At 36.3% G+C, this 20664-nt stretch overlaps 1 protein-coding gene and 1 long non-coding RNA gene across 2 annotated transcripts; one reads left to right on the forward strand and one right to left on the reverse strand.

The window, feature by feature from the left end:
- Positions 1 to 1623: 1623 nt before the first annotated feature.
- On the reverse strand, positions 1624 to 9709 carry LOC133524778 (uncharacterized). The gene is made up of 3 exons (XR_009800437.1): positions 7608 to 9709; positions 3600 to 7134; positions 1624 to 2620 (listed from the first exon to the last, which is right to left on the reverse strand). It is a non-coding gene; the product is annotated as an uncharacterized LOC133524778 (long non-coding RNA).
- Positions 9710 to 15973: 6264 nt separating this feature from the next.
- On the forward strand, positions 15974 to 19162 carry LOC133524777 (putative nuclease HARBI1). The gene is made up of 2 exons (XM_061860919.1): positions 15974 to 17044; positions 18038 to 19162. Exons 1-2 carry the CDS (start codon positions 16634 to 16636, stop codon positions 18818 to 18820), a joined length of 1194 nt encoding a protein of 397 aa, XP_061716903.1. The 5' UTR covers positions 15974 to 16633; the 3' UTR covers positions 18821 to 19162.
- The last annotated feature ends 1502 nt before the right edge of the window (positions 19163 to 20664 follow it).

The following is a 20664-nucleotide window of genomic DNA, read 5'->3' on the forward strand; positions in this document are numbered from 1 at the left end:
CATTTTTTTTTTTAGTTTAATCAGTCTCTCTAAGGTGTTTGCATGTATTTGTCAGTCTCTTAACTTTCTTCTTTAAAGTTTACGCCGACTTAATTGAATTGAACTTACCTAATTCATATTTTATTTCAGCAGCATACAATCTCCAATTACTTTTTGGTTGTTTTCGTGACTTAACACGATGTCTTGAAACATTAAGATCTTCGTTTTCTGGGTATACCACAATTACATAGTCATCTTTTAGTTTCCATTTGTTTGGCACACATACGTAATCATCAAGGCCTTTCGACGGAAAAGTTTGAAACTTAATAACAGAAAATCGCTTTCTCGATTTTGTATTTGCCATCTGAAAAAAAAATGGTACCCTTATGACACTAAACTTATCTAAAGTATTAATTGTGAAACTTACTCTGGTGCTGGTAATTTCTTCTCGAAATTAAAATATAGCAGATACCAAAAATCGAAGACACTAAAAATGTGTTTACTGCGTTTGCGCGCGTAACGTATACTGGTGATAAATGGGCAATAATAATTGTTGGAAGTAGGTGGAGGGGATGGCTACCAATAACTTCTTGCGTTACTTTTCAAGTTAATGAGATAACGATTACGTGTAGTCCAGTGTATATTGTTATTAAATTTCGTATCGTTGACCTTTGTTATGTTTATACTTATGCCATTTTAGGAAATAGCAACTGAACTAATAACAGACATTTCTGCGTAAAGTCATCTACGATTCATTTTATCAAATATTGTTGTCAATAGTTATTAATTGCTTATCTACTACCGAACAAAGGAAGCTGCTTATTGTTATGTACATTTTAATATATAACTTGAATTCCTTTGAGCCCAAAGAATTTCGGCGATACTTATTTATGATCCAGATGCCCTACTAATGTGTTTTCGATTCTAATTGGCTGAGATCACAAAGAATAGATAACAAACAAATGTCAATTCAATATTTGATATAATAGTCAGTATATATTTAAATAATTCTGAGATTCAGACACAAGAGATATACTAATTACAGACTAAAATTTACGTTAGAGCTTATGTAACAAATTAAATTTAATAACAAAGATACTGTAAACAAAACTTAACATATTTTACGAAAAATTCTTAATTATGAGGCTCTTCAAATATCACGTGGCGTCTTATTAATACTAAAAAGCAGAGTTATTAAAATAGTAATGAACTTGAAAATCAGTGTTGTCACCTGGTATGGAGTAGTCCGATTAATTTCAAATACAAGTTTCGCAAATCTGATTGTCGACTTCTCAATTCCAGTGCATTATGTAATACATTATTCAGATTCTGAGATATGGAATCAGTCTCGTGATCAATGGCACTGGCATATCTTAGCATTTGTTGCATTACAGGTTCTTCCTGATCTTCCTCTTCATGTTCTTCCTTAAAATTCTCAGTTGGTTGATGCGGGATTTCTGAAGCAGGAACAGATTCATTAGCTCGTCTGAAGACTGGAACCAGAATGTGATTTCCATCGCGACACGGATGAAACTGATTCTGCTGCGGTGGAAGATGAACATTGTGCTGGAACAGAGGAGGCTGTGTGACTGATGGTTGATGCCGTGGACATATAGAAGCAAAAAAAGATTAATTTATTCCAAATTCACTTAACACTAAATTAAAACTAATTACAACTACTTAAAACTAAAATATAACTAATTACAACTACTTAAAACTAAAATAAACTACGTATCTACTTTATGAATATATTTTATTGTTTTGATTAATTCCTCAAACAGATCTTAGTGTTGTGTATACACCCTTCGCCTCCAAAGTGACTCCATTAACCAATCCGTAAAATCATGTTTATGTTGCTTCTCTCTAAATATTTTCTTCAACCCTCTACATTGGCTTTTAATTCTTTGAGTGTCTGTCCCATCAGGTGCCACAAATCTGTTCTCCGGGTCACTATGATTGACCTTTTTATGGACATACCCATGTTGAGGAAGGCAGTCATACGCTCTCCAGTAATCAGTATGAATGATAAAGTCTTCCTCCTGGCACCAATACTTCTGCAGACCTTTCGTTGTCGGGACACACCTCAAGCCGCAGCTCATCGCTCCCATGTTCAATCATCCCTATTACCCAATGCTTTTCTATATATCTTTCCCTGTTGTATTTTCTTTTTCCAAATTTCGATTCATCTATTTGTACAATTTTGTTAGGGCCTCCAATCTTTCCTTGACTCTCTTGATGGTCCATCTCATAGAACATGACTGCCTCCCGACAAAAGGTAAACCAATCGGCAATCGATTTGCTTAACGTGACAGTGGGGTAGTTCCGGGAGGCTACATGCTTCATGGTCGCATTATAAGAGAGGCCCTCACTGAAGAAAAACATCAGTCTGAAGATGGCAACTTGAGGCAGCTTTACATTATCGAACCAGGTCCCTTTTGCACGGGACACTGACTCCGATCTGCAGTTGCTCTTCCTGCACGTAAATTTGCCAACTTTTCCTGACTGCTTCTTTAGAGTCATAGGCTTGCGGTGGATTCTGCACATTTTAGTAGCAGGAATAAGCCCTCTATTCTCCGCAAACTGCACACACTTGTCTTCCGTCCCCAATTCTAGGACAATTTTCTCCCAGTTCCACATGTTACTGAAATAAAAAAAGTTTGTTTCAATTAAATTGGTACTTTGGCGCGGGGGGGGGGGGGGGGGGGTTTAATTCATGGTAATTGTAACCAAATTATGACACTTCAGTCAAATTGCTTTTTATTCATCTGTGTTTCGGACTAATTTCACCATATAACACGGATCTGGAAAAACTGCCACCTCCGTGTTACATGATGGGTGTGTGAAAGTGGTTTTCAAATCATTAATGTCATTTAACCTGCAACCTAATAAATTTGCTGCACTAAAAGTTGACCTACAACCATCATAAGTTAGTGCCACTACAGTAACTCCTACATCGTAGCACTTTGCTAAACATGTCCGAATTAAATTCGCTTTGCACTCTGCCGCCAGTCCATTCGCAATAAAGTACGCTACTGGAAGCTTCCAATGTTCGTTTAAACTAACCAGCATCATAACAAAAGCTTGTGCCGAGATTTTATCAGTTTCTGTCGATCCTCTTTCGAAGTCAACCAATCCCTCTGTTTGTTTCCCATTCCATATAGGTTGTTGTCGTATGGCCATTTCGTCGACAACAAGTGTGCATATAATTTGGTTTTCGTTACCAAAAACTTTTTTTCAATTGCTCGAAAGATTCGGCAGTAAAACTAGGAGCCGTATCGACCTTTTCGTACCATTTACCTAAAGTGCGTGGATGAGGCAAAGCATCTTCAAAAACTTGGCATACATATTTGTACCCAGCTGGACTCCAAAAGTTTAAGGTTAATGCAAATTTGCGCAGACTTGGTGAAAAACTTAGTCTTGGATTTTTATTTTCTTTTTGTGTCTCAACAATCTTTTAAATATGTCAACAGATTCTGCCTTAAGGCAGAGCTCCGCGAACTGGTCTTCTGTAACATTTTTTTTTTTAGTTTAATCAGTCTCTCTAAGGTGTTTGCATGTATTTGTCAGTCTCTTAACTTTCTTCTTTAAATTTTACGCCGACTTAATTGAATTGAACTTACCTAATTCATATTTTATTTCAGCAGCATACAATCTCCAATTACTTTTTGGTTGTTTTCGTGACTTAACACGATGTCTTGAAACATTAAGATCTTCGTTTTCTGGGTATACCACAATTACATAGTCATCTTTTAGTTTCCATTTGTTTGGCACACATACGTAATCATCAAGGCCTTTCGACGGAAAAGTTCGAAACTTAATAACAGAAAATCGCTTTCTCGATTTTGTATTTGCCATCTGAAAAAAAAAATGGTACCCTTATGACACTAAACTTATCTAAAGTATTAATTGTGAAACTTACTCTGGTGCTGGTAATTTCTTCTCGAAATTAAAATATAGCAGATACCAAAAATCGAAGACACTAAAAATGTGTTTACTGCGTTTGCGCGCGTAACGTATACTGGTGATAAATGGGCAATAATAATTGTTGGAAGTAGGTGGAGGGGATGGCTACCAATAACTTCTTGCGTTACTTTTCAAGTTAATGAGATAACGATTACGTGTAGTCCAGTGTATATTGTTATTAAATTTCGTATCGTTGACCTTTGTTATGTTTATACTTATGCCATTTTAGGAAATAGCAACTGAACTAATAACACACATTTCTGCGTAAAGTCATCTATGATTCATTTTATCAAATATTGTTGTCAGTAGTTATTAATTGCTTGTCTACTACCGAACAAAGGAAGCCGCTTATTGTTATGTACATTTTAACATATAACTTGAATTCCTTTGAGCCCAAAGAATTTCGGCGATACTTATTTATGATCCAGATGCCCTACTAATGTGTTTTCGATTCTAATTGGCTGAGATCACAAAGAATAGATAACAAACAAATGTCAATTCAATATTTGATATAAAAGTCTGTATATATTTAAATAATTCTGAGATTCAGACACAAGAGATATACTAATTACAGACTAAAATTTACTTTAGAGCTTATGTAACAAATTAAATTTAATAAAAAAAGATACTGTAAACAAAGCTTAACATATTCTACGAAAAATTCTTAATTATGAGGCTCTTCAAATATCACGTGGCGTCTTATTAATACTAAAAAGCAGAGTTATTAAAATAGTAATGAACTTGAAGATCAGTGTTGTCGCCTGGTATGGAGTAGTCCGATTAATTTCAAATACAAGTTTCGCAAATCTGATTGTAGACTTCTCAATTCCAGTGCATTATGTAATACATTATTCAGATTCTGAGATATGGAATCAGTCTCGCTATCAATGGCACTGGCATATCTTAGCATTTGTTGCATTACAGGTTCTTCCTGATCTTCCTCTTCATGTTCTTCCTTAAAATTCTCAGTTGGCTGATGCGGGATTTCTGAAGCAGGAACAGATTCATTAGCTCGTCTGAAGACTGGAACCAGAACGTGATTTCCATCGCGACACGGATGAAACTGATTCTGCTGCGGTGGAATATGAACATTGTGCTGGAACGGAGGAGGCTGTGTGACTGATGGTTGATGCCGTGGACATATAGAAGCAAAAAAAGATTTATTTATTCCAAATTCACTTAACACTAAATTAAAACTAATTACAACTACTTAAAACTAAAATATAACTAATTACAACTACTTAAAACTAAAATAAACTACGTATCTACTTTATGAATATATTTTATTGTTTTGATTAATTCCTCAAACAGATCTTAGTGTCTTTTATAATTTGAAAGGTATAACTTTAGTCTAAAAAACCATAGGCATATGGTATTTGCTAACAAGTTTGTTAGTGTCAATTATATTAAACTTACCACTATATGTATAATGTGCGTTACACACAATGTTTGATATGTGGAGGCGAAATAAAAACAAAATTGTGTTGCTCTGAAAAGAGAATAGGTTTTTATATTAACAATCACTTATACCTAGCTTAACACATTGATTACAGTGAAACTTAACTAAATATCTTAGGTACTCACCTGAAAAGAGAAACAACATTAAAGCTATTATTCCACCAAGTATTTATTTCTAATTTTCTATTAAATTATAATTCTTATATGCGATCGTTACAATGCACTTTTTATGAACTTCGTCTGACATTCTGACGTTTAACCTGTCAACTGTCATCTGTCATTGACTGCCACAGATGAAGTCCAAACTGAGGAATGAAGTTAACAATGCTTCATTTACATCTCCCCCCCCCCCCCCCCAGACCAAGTTTATATATAAACATTAATACTAGGAACATGGACCAAACCTAATAGGGATTAGTTTAGTAACATGGAAAAGATTTGACTCTGACTTTTTATGGCCTGTATCTATCCTATAAATTGAGTTAGAAATTTTCTCTATGACTTTATATGGGCCAATTTTCAATTCATGTAACTTCCTCCTATTCAAGCGGTTTCCATTTTCCACATACACTGAGTCTCCTACTCTGATATCGCAACTTTCCCTGTCTTTATCAAATCGTTTTTTATTAGTGTTGTGCGATTTTATGGTGTTTTCTAAGGCGGTTTTCCTATCCTGTAACAATTCATTATATGTTTTTCCTTGTTTTAGTTCAATCGGTAAGATATCCACTAATTTCCCTTCTAGTAAATATTTAGGAGAAAATCCTGTTACGGTATGTTCAGTCTCGTTATACCTCTCCGTACATTCATGAGCAATGGTAGTCCACGCTAATTTATTATTCCGCTCATTTATCCTACACCTTATCTTATTCACTAAAGTTTGGTTCAATCGCTCGTTTAAGCCATTAGAAAATGGAGCATTAACCGCGGTAAATATAATTGGTATGTTTTCTTTATCTAGGAAGTTTTTGAATTCCTTTGAATTTATTCCCGGGTATTGATCAGTCAAAATCATACCAACTCTATTTTCCTGGGTTACTTTCTTTATTAATTTTATGAAGTCACCGGAACTCTGGGTTTTAGAGGTCAAAATGTAAGCGTATCTACTAAAATGATCTACAAGTAAGTGTAAATACGTTTTCGTAGACCGCGAGCCACCGAATCCACCAATGGTGTCAATTGACATAATTTCAAAAGGATACGTTGCTGGACCTAAATGAGACATTAATCCAACTTTATATCTTATTCTAGACTTATTCTTTATGCATATTTCACAGTTTCAATGTCTAGTTTTTTGGGTCGATCTCATTTAACTCGGTTTCCAAAGTGAAATTATTAACACTTCTTATTTGATCCCGTCTATCACCACTTTTATTTTTAAACCAGCATGAAGACTCCGGATGATATCTCTTTCCTCTGTTTTCCTTTTCGCACAACCTACAAGGTTCCTTCAGATTTTTATCTTTCACTTTATTATCTGGACCAACAATTTTTTTATCCCAAATTTTCCTTTCCACTAAATGTTCCAACCCTCTTATGCTACTAAATAAATCCTCAGTCTCTTTTAAGGTATATCTATCAATCTTATCTGCTATGAAATTTGGCAACCCTATTGCAATGAGATCTATCAAAGTTGATTTATCCATATTTTTATTCATCTCTAATAATAGTCTTTCCTTTTTTAAAGCATATTCTAACAAAGAGCCCTGTCTATATTTAAATAATAGTGCATACCTGACTGGTGACCAACTTTTGTCCGCATAAGTCTCACAAAAGTTCTTTTTCCACAAGGACCATTCCGAATCAACTGTATGTTTTATTAGCATGGCACCGTACCAGTCTTGACATGAATCATCTAAAAATAACCTAAGAGCTTCAATCCGTTTTGTATCCTCTTCTATTCCTAAGCGCGCACATTCAGCTTCAAAAGTCATAATCCACTGCATTACATTAGACATCTTTCTTGTGAATTTCTCCATAACAAACTTCTCCTTTAAATACTTCATGCTATTAGTTTTAGCCTTGTCACTTTTAATTTCAGCGAAACTTTCAAGAATCCTTGATAATGCCTCTTCGGATATTCCAGCGGCTGGAGTCAGCTCCTGGGTTTTCGATGCAATTTCTTCTAAAAAGTATCCCTTAAACTGCATGTTACCATCCTCATCTCTGTAACATTCAGTTATATCCGATGTCACTGATATCCACACCTGCCTTTTGTCATGTCTCTTTCGCAATGTATTTTTTACTTTTTTGAAGGTTTCTGTCTCCATAATCGCTTCATGTAGCTTTACTGGTTGGTATTGTTCAGGGATAACAAAGACATTCTTGCCCACATCCGTTATAGAGTTTACACAAATGATACTAGACTTCGGGTCGTCACTACTTGCTTTTACCTCAAACTCAAATCTCAATTTCTCCATCTTTGCCAATAAATAGCTGAGAATGTTGTTTTATAATGTGCGTTACACACAATGTTTGATATGTGGAGGCGAAATAAAAACAAAATTGTGTTGCTCTGAAAAGAGAATAGGTTTTTATATTAACAATCACTTATACCTAGCTTAACACATTGATTACAGTGAAACTTAACTAAATATCTTAGGTACTCACCTGAAAAGAGAAACAACATTAAAGCTATTATTCCACCAAGTATTTATTTCTAATTTTCTATTAAATTATAATTCTTATATGCGATCGTTACAATGCACTTTTTATGAACTTCGTCTGACATTCTGACGTTTAACCTGTCAACTGTCATCTGTCATTGACTGCCACAGATGAAGTCCAAACTGAGGAATGAAGTTAACAATGCTTCATTTACATATGTACAAAGATTATATAAAAATATATTTAACTTACACCTGATGTTATTTTCTGCCTCTGACATTTGCTCACAATAGGGAAATGTGAAAATAATAATTTCATTCACTATACGAGTAAGTGTCTCTAATTGTTCAAAGAATTTTATTAAATTATTTTTATTCACACTAACCCTATTCCCCATAAGAATAAGCAGTGTTGTCTTTAAATTAATAGTACTATCATTTAAAATTCGTTTTGAGAGATTTTCAAGGCAAGTTTAAAAATGTGCTCATATTGCTTCCAATTTCATCACAGTACATAATAACATTAGGTTCAGGTGTGCTTTGGAAGGAGCTATTATCATTTTGTTGTGATGGAGTCAAACTGTCACACAGGTTCGGCTCGAGTGCTCCACTCGACGAATGACCATTCACTTGCATACAAGATACAAGCACATGACGGGACATTGGTCAGAGACTCAACCCGCTCTAAATTTGCGATATTAAATCATCCATGGCTAAAGAATATTCATTGATAACTTTTTTAACTCTCATTTATTGCATCTAAGGATTTCATTGAATCCTCCTAACTTTGAACTTTTAATTTTAATGTAAAGGAGCCAGAGCGCATAACGGCGCAACACAGTTCTGGCGCTAATGCCTCAGAGACAAATAAGGTACGAACAACTCGGAGCGGTCGCGTCATCGTGACCCCCGCTCGGTTTGTTTAGATAAAGATTAGATATTTAGTTTTAGGTAATGTTATATGGTAAAATTGAAATCTATTTTAATTACCCAACGTAATGACATAGATTCAATATTTTTGTCAGCGGATTTCTTTTCCATAATGTGAATGTATTAGGCTGCGCGTGTACAACATGCAATAATAAGCGATTCTATATTGTTTTGTTTATGTAGAACATTTAAGTGGAACGTATACGTAAGGTGTTAGCAGTAGTTAGGAGTAATCTCATTCGAGAATTTAAATTCGTCGGTGCAACATGGGTTACGGGCAAAGTAAAGAGAATCAGAATGAGGTCGTTGCCCAAGCGCAAGTCGTTTCCAACACAACACAAGTAGAAGCGAAGTTAAATTACTTGTCCATAATGCTAATAATTATTGCTGGTGTGTTTATGATAATTATCGTGTATACATTGCGTCGACGGTGTGTCAAGAAGACCAGAAAATGGATGCAACGAGAGATCGTCAAAGCCGGAAACCCGATGCCAGTGCAGCGAGTACAGGTCCAAGGGGCCCAGCCCGCTGCAGCACAGCAACCGATATACTAGATTTTTGCGGGTATTATTTTTGCATTTTGACACTCTTTCGTATACTGTTTCAAGTGTAGTTTTTAGATTAAGGATGAAGGGAGGTAAATACATAGACAATGTTGTTCTTATTTTTTTATATAGACTCCGCAAGAGAAGTCAATGTAAACATTTATTTTTAAAATATGTTATTGAAAAAGTGTACTTATGTTTTAAACAAATTTTCCCAAATTTGTGGGGGGGGGGGGGGTGGCTATTGTAGGGACACAAAAATGTATCGTCAGCAAGAACGGCGACGCGGCCCGCGCAGGCCCCAAGTCTCGCTAGGCATTCCGAACTGTGACATTGTTTGTTAATATTTACCTGTGTTTTTTATACAAAATAAGTATCCTATAAAAACTTTATTGTGGACTTTTTAATTATCATCCCGTTTCTCTATCCCGCGTTTGTGAGTGAAAGACTATAGACATTTAATTAGTAGAGACATAGCAAGTGTTTCTACATAAGTACATACCCAATAAAAACCATGCAGTCCTCATCTCGCCACACCCCTTCCTAGCAACGCATGAGGATTCATTCAGGTACATGAGGCAGAATGCCCGAAGTTCAACCATCATTATGTCTGCGAGAAAGGAACCAATCTTCAACTTATGACCTCACCGGACTGCATAACCCGATTCATCAAAAATGAAGACCCGGAAGGATCCTGCCAACCTGCTACAGTATCCCTGACCAGGCCAGCCATGGAAGAACACGAACTTAACAACCAAGCTACATTGCGCTCTCACATCAGTTTGAAATCCATGGACCTCAAGGGATTACACGACGCCGAGAGTAACCTCATATTTGAGTCTCCTCTACAGTTAGATGCAAATCCGTCAAACACGTTGTATCACACAACTATACCGCTATAGGGAGCGTGCATGAACTGTAGGAGGCAGCACAGGAGCCGTCAGATTTTTGGCGCGAGGCGTAAATGTGATGTTTATTGTTCCGATGTAGCCCACAAGATGGCAGAACCTACAAGAAAACACGTGACGTGTAAATGTACATGTTTATGGTTCCGATTCAGAGCACAAGATGGCAGACTCTCCAACGCGCACGGTCCCTATATGTCATCATAATACTGAGTGCAGGCGCACTTACGATCGCAATCCTAAGAAAATATTACAAGCGCCGCTCAACTGAAATCTCACCAGAACCATGCAATAAGACCCTCAGTAACGAGGATTCTGTAAAAATCGAAACTCGTTAAGCCCAGGATAAAATCCCGTCGATATTTTCACTCAACATTGGAAAATAATCAACGATCTGCGGATGGAGGGATTACATATTGCACCACAAGAACAACGGCCTACTCAGCTGCGCACGTTCCACCGACCGGCAACACGAGGCGCAAACTCGGCAAAATACGACGTTACCTAAATAATGTAATTTCTTTGAGCAGGCACTCTCGTTTCACACTTCGACCGATTGTCATCGCTTAGGTTATCATTTCTGTATATTTTATTTTATTTTTAATTTCTAAAAGGATTAGAGAGGTCACTGGTGACCGCAGAGCTGGCAGCTTCCTCGCTCAAAGAATTAGTCTTGCGATACAGCGAGGAAATGCTGCTAGCATCTACGGCACCATGCCGCAGGGGGATAGTTTTATTTTATTTTAAGTCTAGTTTTATTTATTTTTAGATCTAGGTTTTTAAGTTTTGTAGTTTAGTTTTTATATATATATTATTTAATATATTATTTAAAAATGAAATATTTAAACAATGGCATTAAATTAGTATTAAAAGTTTTTTGGTTTTTTTTTTTCGGACCTCCGATTGTAGCAATCGTAATTCGCACAATAATAGCTATGGCAACCCCTCTCCACATTTCGACCTATTTAACACCCAGCGAATATTTTGTCTAATTATTTCACATTACCGACGGAAGCAGGTCCGCTAGTATGCGACGTTGCCACGTAGTGCAGAAATACCTACTTTCCAAATTTAAATTATCCTTTGATAAAATAAGATTTTATTGAAAAAATTTAATTATGGTCAATGTACGAGTAAATATTATAATATTGTTTTTTATTATAACATTTATAACTTTAGTAGATTATTGAAATAAGTTTTTTTTTTAATAACAGAAACTTCAAATTGAATATTTTTTATTAATTTTTATGCCTTACTTTATTAAATATTTCAGAAATAACAACATTTCGTTAAAGACGGACGTAACAGATACCTACTTATAAAATAATTAATACGAGCGTACGAAGCATAATCAATTGAGTTGCTAAAGTATCAAACGCCAATACGAGTATGTCCACTTTACCTTGGTTGCTTTGCTAGATTGATTATTACCTATCGCTTTATTTATATAATAATCAACATTTATATAACAATTATGGTAAAGTGGACAATTATCGTTTGATATTGAACAACTCAATTAATCTAAAACTCTATTTTGCTTATAAGTACAATTTAAATTAATAAGTCTGAAAATTATAAAATATAATATAACGTTAGGCTATTTATGGCATAAGTGTATCCCGCTATTTTACTATCGTATCCGAGTCATAGCGTCTACTTTCTTTTGAGTTTAGTATTTATTTATTTTAATAATTGATGACTGTCAATGATCTTAAAATTGCGTATGTATATGTATGTATGTATGTATAAGGACACCATTTGGTCGAATTCTATTCACATAGCTAAATATTCAACATCCGTATGTGCATATACAGCACAACTCTAGTAACATGGAATATTAGGCAGGGTACAATATTCTAGACGAATGGACATACTATGTTATGTACAAGGTGTTTGGTATAACGATATAGGAACTTACGGAGGTGACACACTAAACCATTTGGAAGTATTTGGATTCTATATGTTTTAGTCCAATGTGTGATAGTTTTTTCTAAGTCGCGTTTTCTTTTATTATTATTTTGTACATCGGTATACCAAGGTTCATCACATTCGTAACGTTTGGTGGACGCTTAGTTTTTATATGTTTGCTAAAAAAAGCCAATACGTTTTTTTTTTTGTTCCGACGTCCAAGGTACTGGATTCCTTTTTTTTTTGCTGTAACTACGACTGGTGTACATGGACTGTTGGCATTGGTAACATCGGAAAGCAGTAGATTGACTTCTTTGACGTTTTTTCCGGTGTCAGTATTCAACTCGCTTGACAGCGTATCATGGAGCTCTTCGTCCTGTATTACGTCATCATAATCATCATTTTCGTTGTCGTTTACTGTTTCTTGTAATAAATCTTGTTCTAAATCTAGATCTATGTCATCTAAAGCTTTACCTTTGTAACAATCAGCTTTACCGTTTTCCATAAGTAATAGCAGCTTTGAGATTTTTGCAGTCTGATAGAGATCGTCAGGTAATCGATAGTTTTGTCTATGTACGCAGTGGCGGATTAAGCTTATTGCCGCCCTAGGCCCTGTCTGATACGCCGCCTTTTTTTATCAGCAAAATTATATATATTATGATTCTCAATTGTTATTAAAATACAGCTTTACTTGTTGCACGACTCATAATGCGAAGCATTAGAGAGTGCTCTACTTTTTATTTTAATATAATTAATAAATAATACACAAAAAATTTCATTAAACTCTAGCATAACAAATAATAATAAGCATTTTTCTCGAATTATAAATTATAATGTATTACTTAATTTATAAATCTCTTCTTCCTGGCTTTTGCTCGAGCAAAAGCATCAACTATGTCATTGTAATCAATTTCTTGAACAAGTTGAGCTTCAATAGACAGTAATGCCAAAGCATTAAGTCTATTTTGGCCCATACTTGCTCGTAAATAAGATTTAACCCTTTTCAAGGTGGAAAAAGATCTTTCTCCTGAACAATTGGTAGCGGGAATACTCAAAAAAATACGCAGAGCAATGTCTGCATTTGGATAAACATCTCGAAGGTCTCGAGAATGCAATACACTGTATATTTCTTGTGCAGAGCGTACATCTTCCGTATTTGCGAGGGAATCTTTGAGCTGACATTGTAAATGAATACATTCATTCCCTAATGTCTCTTCCAAATCATTAGGATACTTTTCAACTAATTTGTTCGCAAGATTTTTTAGTTCATTCCTATCTATGTCAGATAAATTGTCAAAAAAATTAAAATTTTCGCACAGTTTTAGATAAACACTTTTACGTCCGGCCAATTGTACGCTTAAAGTATCTAAAATTCGGTAATATACATTGGTGCGAAAATTTTCGTGACCAGATGAAGGTATTGTATCATTTACCCGTGACTCATCTGCCTGAATTTTTCTGGTTTTTTTGCGACCTGTATCATAACGATAATAAACTTGAACTCCAGATAGTGCTTTTGCTTTTTCTTCATATTCAGAGTATTGTTTGTCCCTCATATCTTGAAGAAATAATGCCAAAGAACCATAAATTTGCACCACAGATGATAAATCCGCATGAGATTCTTGAAGCTTCTTACTTGCAGCATTAAAACGATCTAGAATAACATTCCAAACTATGACCAAAATTGCCGTTTCTAGATGCTGTAATTTTCGCTGCAATCCTGTAGCTTCAGATCGCGTAGTCGGTTTTTCATCACGATTTTGAGCAATAAAATTCAGTGCATTAATTATTCCAGGCCACTCTTTTTGTAACGCATAACATGCATCATGTCGCGCAGTCCAACGAGTTTGAGAAAGACTTAAACTTGTATACTGCACTAAAATTTCCCAACGATGTGTTGATATAGTAAAAAATTATAGAGTTCTTGCAAAGTAGAAAAAAAGTCAACTGCTTCACTTACAGATTCAGCTGCACAAGTTCCTACTAAATTTAACGAATGGGCAGAACAAGGAACATATTCTGCTAATGGATTGATCGTTTTGATTCTTGACTGCACTCCCGAATATAAACCTGACATATTGCTTGCATTATCATAAGATTGACCACGACAGTTCATTATGTCCAAACCATTGTTTTCAAGAGATTTTAATAGAGCCTCTTCAATATCCTTAGCCTTATGGCCAGTATTTGGTAAAAATTCTAAAAATCTCTCAACAATTTCACCGTTATCACGAACATATCTAATAATTATCGTAAGCTGATCAACATGTGCAATGTCAGGCGTAGAATCCACAATGACACCAAAATACTTAGCAGATTGCACTTCTTTAGAAATTTGTTGCAATACTTTATTTTGCATTCATAATAAAATTTCTTCATAGATTGTTTTAGATAAGTACGAGGTATTTCCACGGCCAGGGTGCGCATACAATTTTAAATGCTCCTCTAAAAACGGGTCAAACTCAGAAAGAAGCTCAATTGCACCTAAAAAAATTCCATTATGAGGATCTCCAATTCGTTCTGAATGGCAACCCTCTTATCGCAAGGGATTTAACAATCGCAATAACTCGATATAAGATTTTTTTCCAGTACAAAAATTCTTCATCTTGCTGTTTTATTAGACGTTCATCAACACGCCCTTGAACAACTGCTCGAGTTTTTAAATTGCTAACGTTAGTTTTGTGAAAATCAGAATTTTCATGAGCTTCAATTCGCACTTTTGAGTTTTTCCAATCGCGAAACCCTTCTCCAGTAAAAGCGTTCTTTTCACCACTTTTACCAAATAATAAACATGGACAAAAAACACAGATCCCTTAGTTTCGGAATAAATTAACCATTCACGACGTTGAATTTCTCCGTTTTTTAAAGTACGTTCGAATAAACTTTTAGAGCAAAACCTCGTTTTATCCTTATAAACATTTCTAGAATTTTTAAAATCTGTAACTTCATTTTGTGGCACACCGTTCATACATATGAAATCTCGAGTTTCTTCATTCAAATTCCATAGAAAAGGATCACTACTTAATTGTAAAATATCAGTTGTTGAGTGTGTTTCTTCAGAATCTTCTGATAAAGGAAAATCTGACGGCATTTCATTTGCATCTGTGTCTTGCAATAAAGAAGGATTTGATTGTACTTCTTCGGCATCTTGTGCTAAAGAATTGTCAAAGTTCGGCTAAAAAAAAATTTTTTAATTTATTCTTAATTAAGATTAAAAAATATTACTTACAACAGATGAACCCGATGCTTGTTGATCGTTATTATTACTTATAAATTCTGTTGAGCTTGTCATAAAATTAGATATTTTTGGGATTTTATTCAGTAAACTTTCTTTTTTTGAAGATTCTTCTGCTTTTCTTTTACGATATTCTGCTCCGCTCAATTTTTTTCGATAGCCACTCATTGTTAATTAAAAATATAAATTCAGGGCACGACAACTTATCAAAAAAATCTAATTCAATATGATAATTAAATATTTCTTTTAATATAGCAATAAACTTAATAAACAACTTTGAGACTTCTATTTTAAAAACGGCACTTGTAAAACTGGAATAATTACTGTGACTCGCTTACAGACACGAAACGCTTAGTTTTATACGTTAAACAAAGCAAAGTCAAACCTGTCAATACCTACTACACGTAGGCGCGTAGCGCTCTTGTTTTCTGTAAACATGTATAAGGGTGTTACCAGACCAATCGATCGATCATTGATCGACGGCATCGGCCAACGTCGATCGAACTTGATCGACTGGTCTGGTAGCTTTAATTGATCGACAGATCAGACCAATCGATCGATCATTGATCGACGGCATCGGCCAACGTCGATCGAACTTGATCGACTGGTCTGGTAGCTTTAATTGATCGACAGATCAGACCAATCGATCGATCATTGATCGACGGCATCGGCCAACGTCGATCGAACTTGATCGACTGGTCTGGTAGCTTTAATTGATCGACAGATCAGACCAATCGATCGATCATTGATCGACGGCATCGGCCAACGTCGATCGAACTTGATCGACTGGTCTGGTAGCTTTAATTGATCGACAGATCAGACCAATCGATCGATCATTGATCGACGGCATCGGCCAACGTCGATCGAACTTGATCGACTGGTCTGGTAGCTTTAATTGATCGACAGATCAGACCAATCGATCGATCATTGATCGACGGCATCGGCCAACGTCGATCGAACTTGATTGACTGGTCTGGTAGCTTTAATTGATCGACAGATCAGACCAATCGATCGATCATTGATCGACGGCATCGGCCAACGTCGATCGAACTTGATCGACTGGTCTGGTAGCTTTAAATTGATATTCCATCAGTTTCTTTCAAAATGTATTCAGAAGAGGACGCGTTGTTGTTGGCCAGTACGGTGTTGCTCGTACTATTATTACGGAGACGTAAACGCAGAAGATTCTGGATGCGACCATTTTTTAAAGCCAAAGATCGCTTATCTTATCCAAATGACATTTTAAATAGCGGTTTTTTGGATGCTTATCGAATGAGTAACAGTGATATTGAAAAACTATTAAATATGGTGGCACCAACAATTGCGAAAATGGATACCAATTACAGACAATCAATTTCACCTAAAAGTCGGTTGCTTATAACACTCAGATTTCTAGCCAGTGGTGATTCATATCAAAGTCTAGTGCTAACGTTTAAAGTTTCACAACAAAGTATTTCTTGCATAATTCCAGAAGTGTGCAGTGCGCTTATATCCTCTCTCAGGGATTACATACAAGTAAGTAAATAACTCATCAATCTACTCATTGCCATTGCATTTTCATTTTTCAACTTTTATTACAATGAATAGAGATCCGAATAAGGGTGCTACCACACCAATCGATCGATGGCATCGATGGGTGTGTTTTTAGCTTGCATATATCATTGACATAAGCTACAGGAAATAAAAAATATAGGTACATTATACATAGTATTACAAGTTTATTAAATCTTTCAGAGAAACAGTAACCATATAAACATATTGTTAATTTTCTTGCAAGTCGGATGAGAGACCTTCAAAGTTATCCAACGACTGTAATGTTGTATTATTTCCACTTGAATCTCTTTCGTATTGAGATGTGGTTGAAAGGTTGGTATTATCCAGTGGAAAGCTATTTCTAATTGAATCTCTTGCGTATTGAGAAGAGGATGGCGAAGGTTGTGTATTTGTAGAATACGCCGCCGAGGTGTAGTAGCCTGAATTTTGAGTTTCTGGATAGTCATATTTACCAAGTTGAGCTTCGTAAATTAGGTTATTTATATGATGCTGTACGGTAATCCGCGCGTAGTCCGTTTTCAATGACCTCAATTTAAATGCTATTTGTTCTCCAAACAAGTTATACTCATCAACATCTTTTCTATTGCGAATGAAAGAATCAACCATCTCTATTGTTTTTTCTATTGCGGCATCATTTGGTTTGAGGCGTCTTTTACGACTACCGTCACTATCAACGGAACTGTCCATCCACCCATCAGATGTTTGTGAATTTATCTGAAAAAAAAAATATTTACACATATTTTTAAAGTGGCGCGGTATGAAGATAGTCTAGGGCCAGGAGAGTGATATAGGCTACTTTTCATTATCATCATGAACCATTAGACCATGCGGGCGAAGCCGCGGGAAATAACTAGTAATACATAATAAAAAAAATGTATTAAATGACTTAAGTTACACTAGCAAAGCTGCGAGTAGCAGCTCATGTTCAATATTATATATTTGTTTATTTTACAGGTGCCAAGCACGGAAGAAGGATGGCTCAACATTGCAAAAGATTTTGAACTGCTGTGGAATTTTCCCCACTGTCTGGGAGCATTAGATGGCAAACATATAAATATGCGCGCTCCAAATAACAGTGGGAGCACATACTTTAACTACAAGGGAGTCCACAGTATTGTCCTAATGGCTGTAGTGGATGCGAATTACAATTTTATATACTGCGATATTGGGTGCCAAGGTCGTATTTCTGACGGTGGTGTATTTGGAAATACTATTTTAAATTCCATGAATCTACGAGGAATCCCAAAAGAAAGTGCATTGCCTGGAAGAAGTTGTCTTACACCATATGTTTTTATAGCTGACAATGCCTTTCCTATTTCTGAAAATTTAATGAAGCCATTTCTTGAATTAGGGCGAAAAGGATCAAAGGTGCGAATTTTCAACTATAGGTTGAGCAGGGCTCGCCGAATGGTAGAAAGTACATTCGGCATTTTAAGTGCAGTATTTCGTTGTCTTCGAAGGCCTTTTCATCTTCAGCCGAAAAATGTGGAAAACATAGTGTTAGCTACGACTTATCTTCATAACTATTTAAGAAGGAATTGTGAGAGTTATAGGTCCTTACAATTGCGCTATTCAAATATCACAAGTGCCGATTCCGAAATAATACAACCGCCAGAAATTCAGTCACCTGTACAATTCTACAGTTTACCAACTCCAGCTGAACTAGTGAGAGAAGAGTTTGCTGAATACTTTTGTTCTAAAGATGGTATGGTTACATGGCAATATAAGTATTGTTAAATAAACGACTTTTAGTAAGTCACTTCGCACTTTGTTTTGGACTAAAACCCTGTACACAAGTGACAGCTACTGTGTAATCTGTATCAATAAAGGTTATAAGTATGTACTTATAAAATTGTATTATTATTTTTAAGACAAACGCTACTGGAAAAAGTTTTAATGTGCATAATATTATTAATATTTGAGCATGACTTGCCCGCGATTTGAGATAGACCGCGACATAGGCTACCTGTCACATCTGACAACATTTATCACAAAGTGACGGGCAGTCAATCTCACGGTCTATCTATACAACAGACTGAGAAAGCGATATCTACATCTCGTTCTGCTGTATAGCTGCGTCCCTACAACTTATTACGTAAGAACTTACAAGTGTAATTCGGCCTAGTGTAATATGAAATGAATGTATCATCCCGTAGTAGAGTACCGTTACCTTAAATGTGTATGTAGGTACTTACATCAGTTGACATGCTCGAATGAGGCCGATCCTCTGTAGACACTGTAGATCGTGGACGATTCTTTTCTTGTAAGAATATCATAGCTTGAAATGCATACCATTTCGAAACGTATATTTCGTCTCGTCCGGCACCGCTTCTTATACTATCTTTCACTTTTTTATTTTCTTTCGAAAACGTTGTTTGTAAATTTTTTATCTTTTTTTCTACTTCCTCTTTAGTAATTTCAAACGAGTTTGCTATTTCGAGAAGTGCATCATGACGTTTTATTTTATTACGGTAATCATTGTGAACAATGTCCCATAATATTGGTTTGTTTTTGTATTGCTCGATAAATTCCAAAGTTCTTTCATTCGGCCACGCGGTCGCCGCCATTTTTCGCGTCACGAGACAACCAGTATATTCACAACTGCGAGCTTCACACTACTGACTGAACAAATAAACACAAGCAAGCCAGACAGGTAGCGCGCGGGGCGCGGGCGTGCAGCGCGTGACAAATGGGGAGCGGTCGGCGCGGGGCGCGGCTGATCAAGTAGCTCGATCGACATCGGCTATTCCATTCTACCATCGATCGATGCCATCGATCGACGAACGATCGATTGGTCTGGTAGCAACTATAGATCGACGTTGACAGTTCCATTCTACCATCGATCGATGCCGTTGATCGACGAACGATCGATTGATCTGGTAGCAACTATCGATCGACGTTGACAGTTCCATTCTACCATCGATCGATGCCATCGATCGACGAACGATCGATTGATCTGGTAGCAACTATCGATCGACGTTGACAGTTCCATTCTACCATCGATCGATGCCATCGATCGACGAACGATCGATTGATCTGGTAGCAACTATCGATCGACGTTGACAGTTCCATTCTACCATCGATTGCCGTTGATCGACGATCGATCGATTGGTCTGGTAACACCCTAACACACTCACCCCCTCAACAGAACGGGGAATGGATGAAATTGTCAAATGTGCCTGATTATTTTTCTGGTCGTAGGAATAACCATTTCTAGTTACAGATTTTTTGGTTGCGTCATACATTTTATAAAAATAAAAACATTTTGCTTCACCGCACGTCCGGCCCATTACGGCTGTTAAGAAAATTTTCTGTCTTAAAAAGTTATCGCTATTTGAATCTGTGGAGCGCATGACATTGACAGTTGATTGACAGCTTGTCATTCTTCTCGCGGAATTAGCGATGTGACGAGTTCACTTTTTCCCAACTCGAATAACTCGAGTAGATTCGGCCGCTGATTCGAGTTGAAACTCGAGTTGACTCGACTCGATGGTCGGCCGGAATATCAGGCGCAGCGGCGCGGCAGCGCGCAACGGATCAGAAACTCGACTCGACTTTGAATTGCAATGGCGAGTCCTAGT

Source organism: Cydia pomonella, chromosome 14 (assembly GCF_033807575.1).
Source record: "Cydia pomonella isolate Wapato2018A chromosome 14, ilCydPomo1, whole genome shotgun sequence".
NCBI lineage: Eukaryota > Metazoa > Arthropoda > Insecta > Lepidoptera > Tortricidae > Cydia > Cydia pomonella.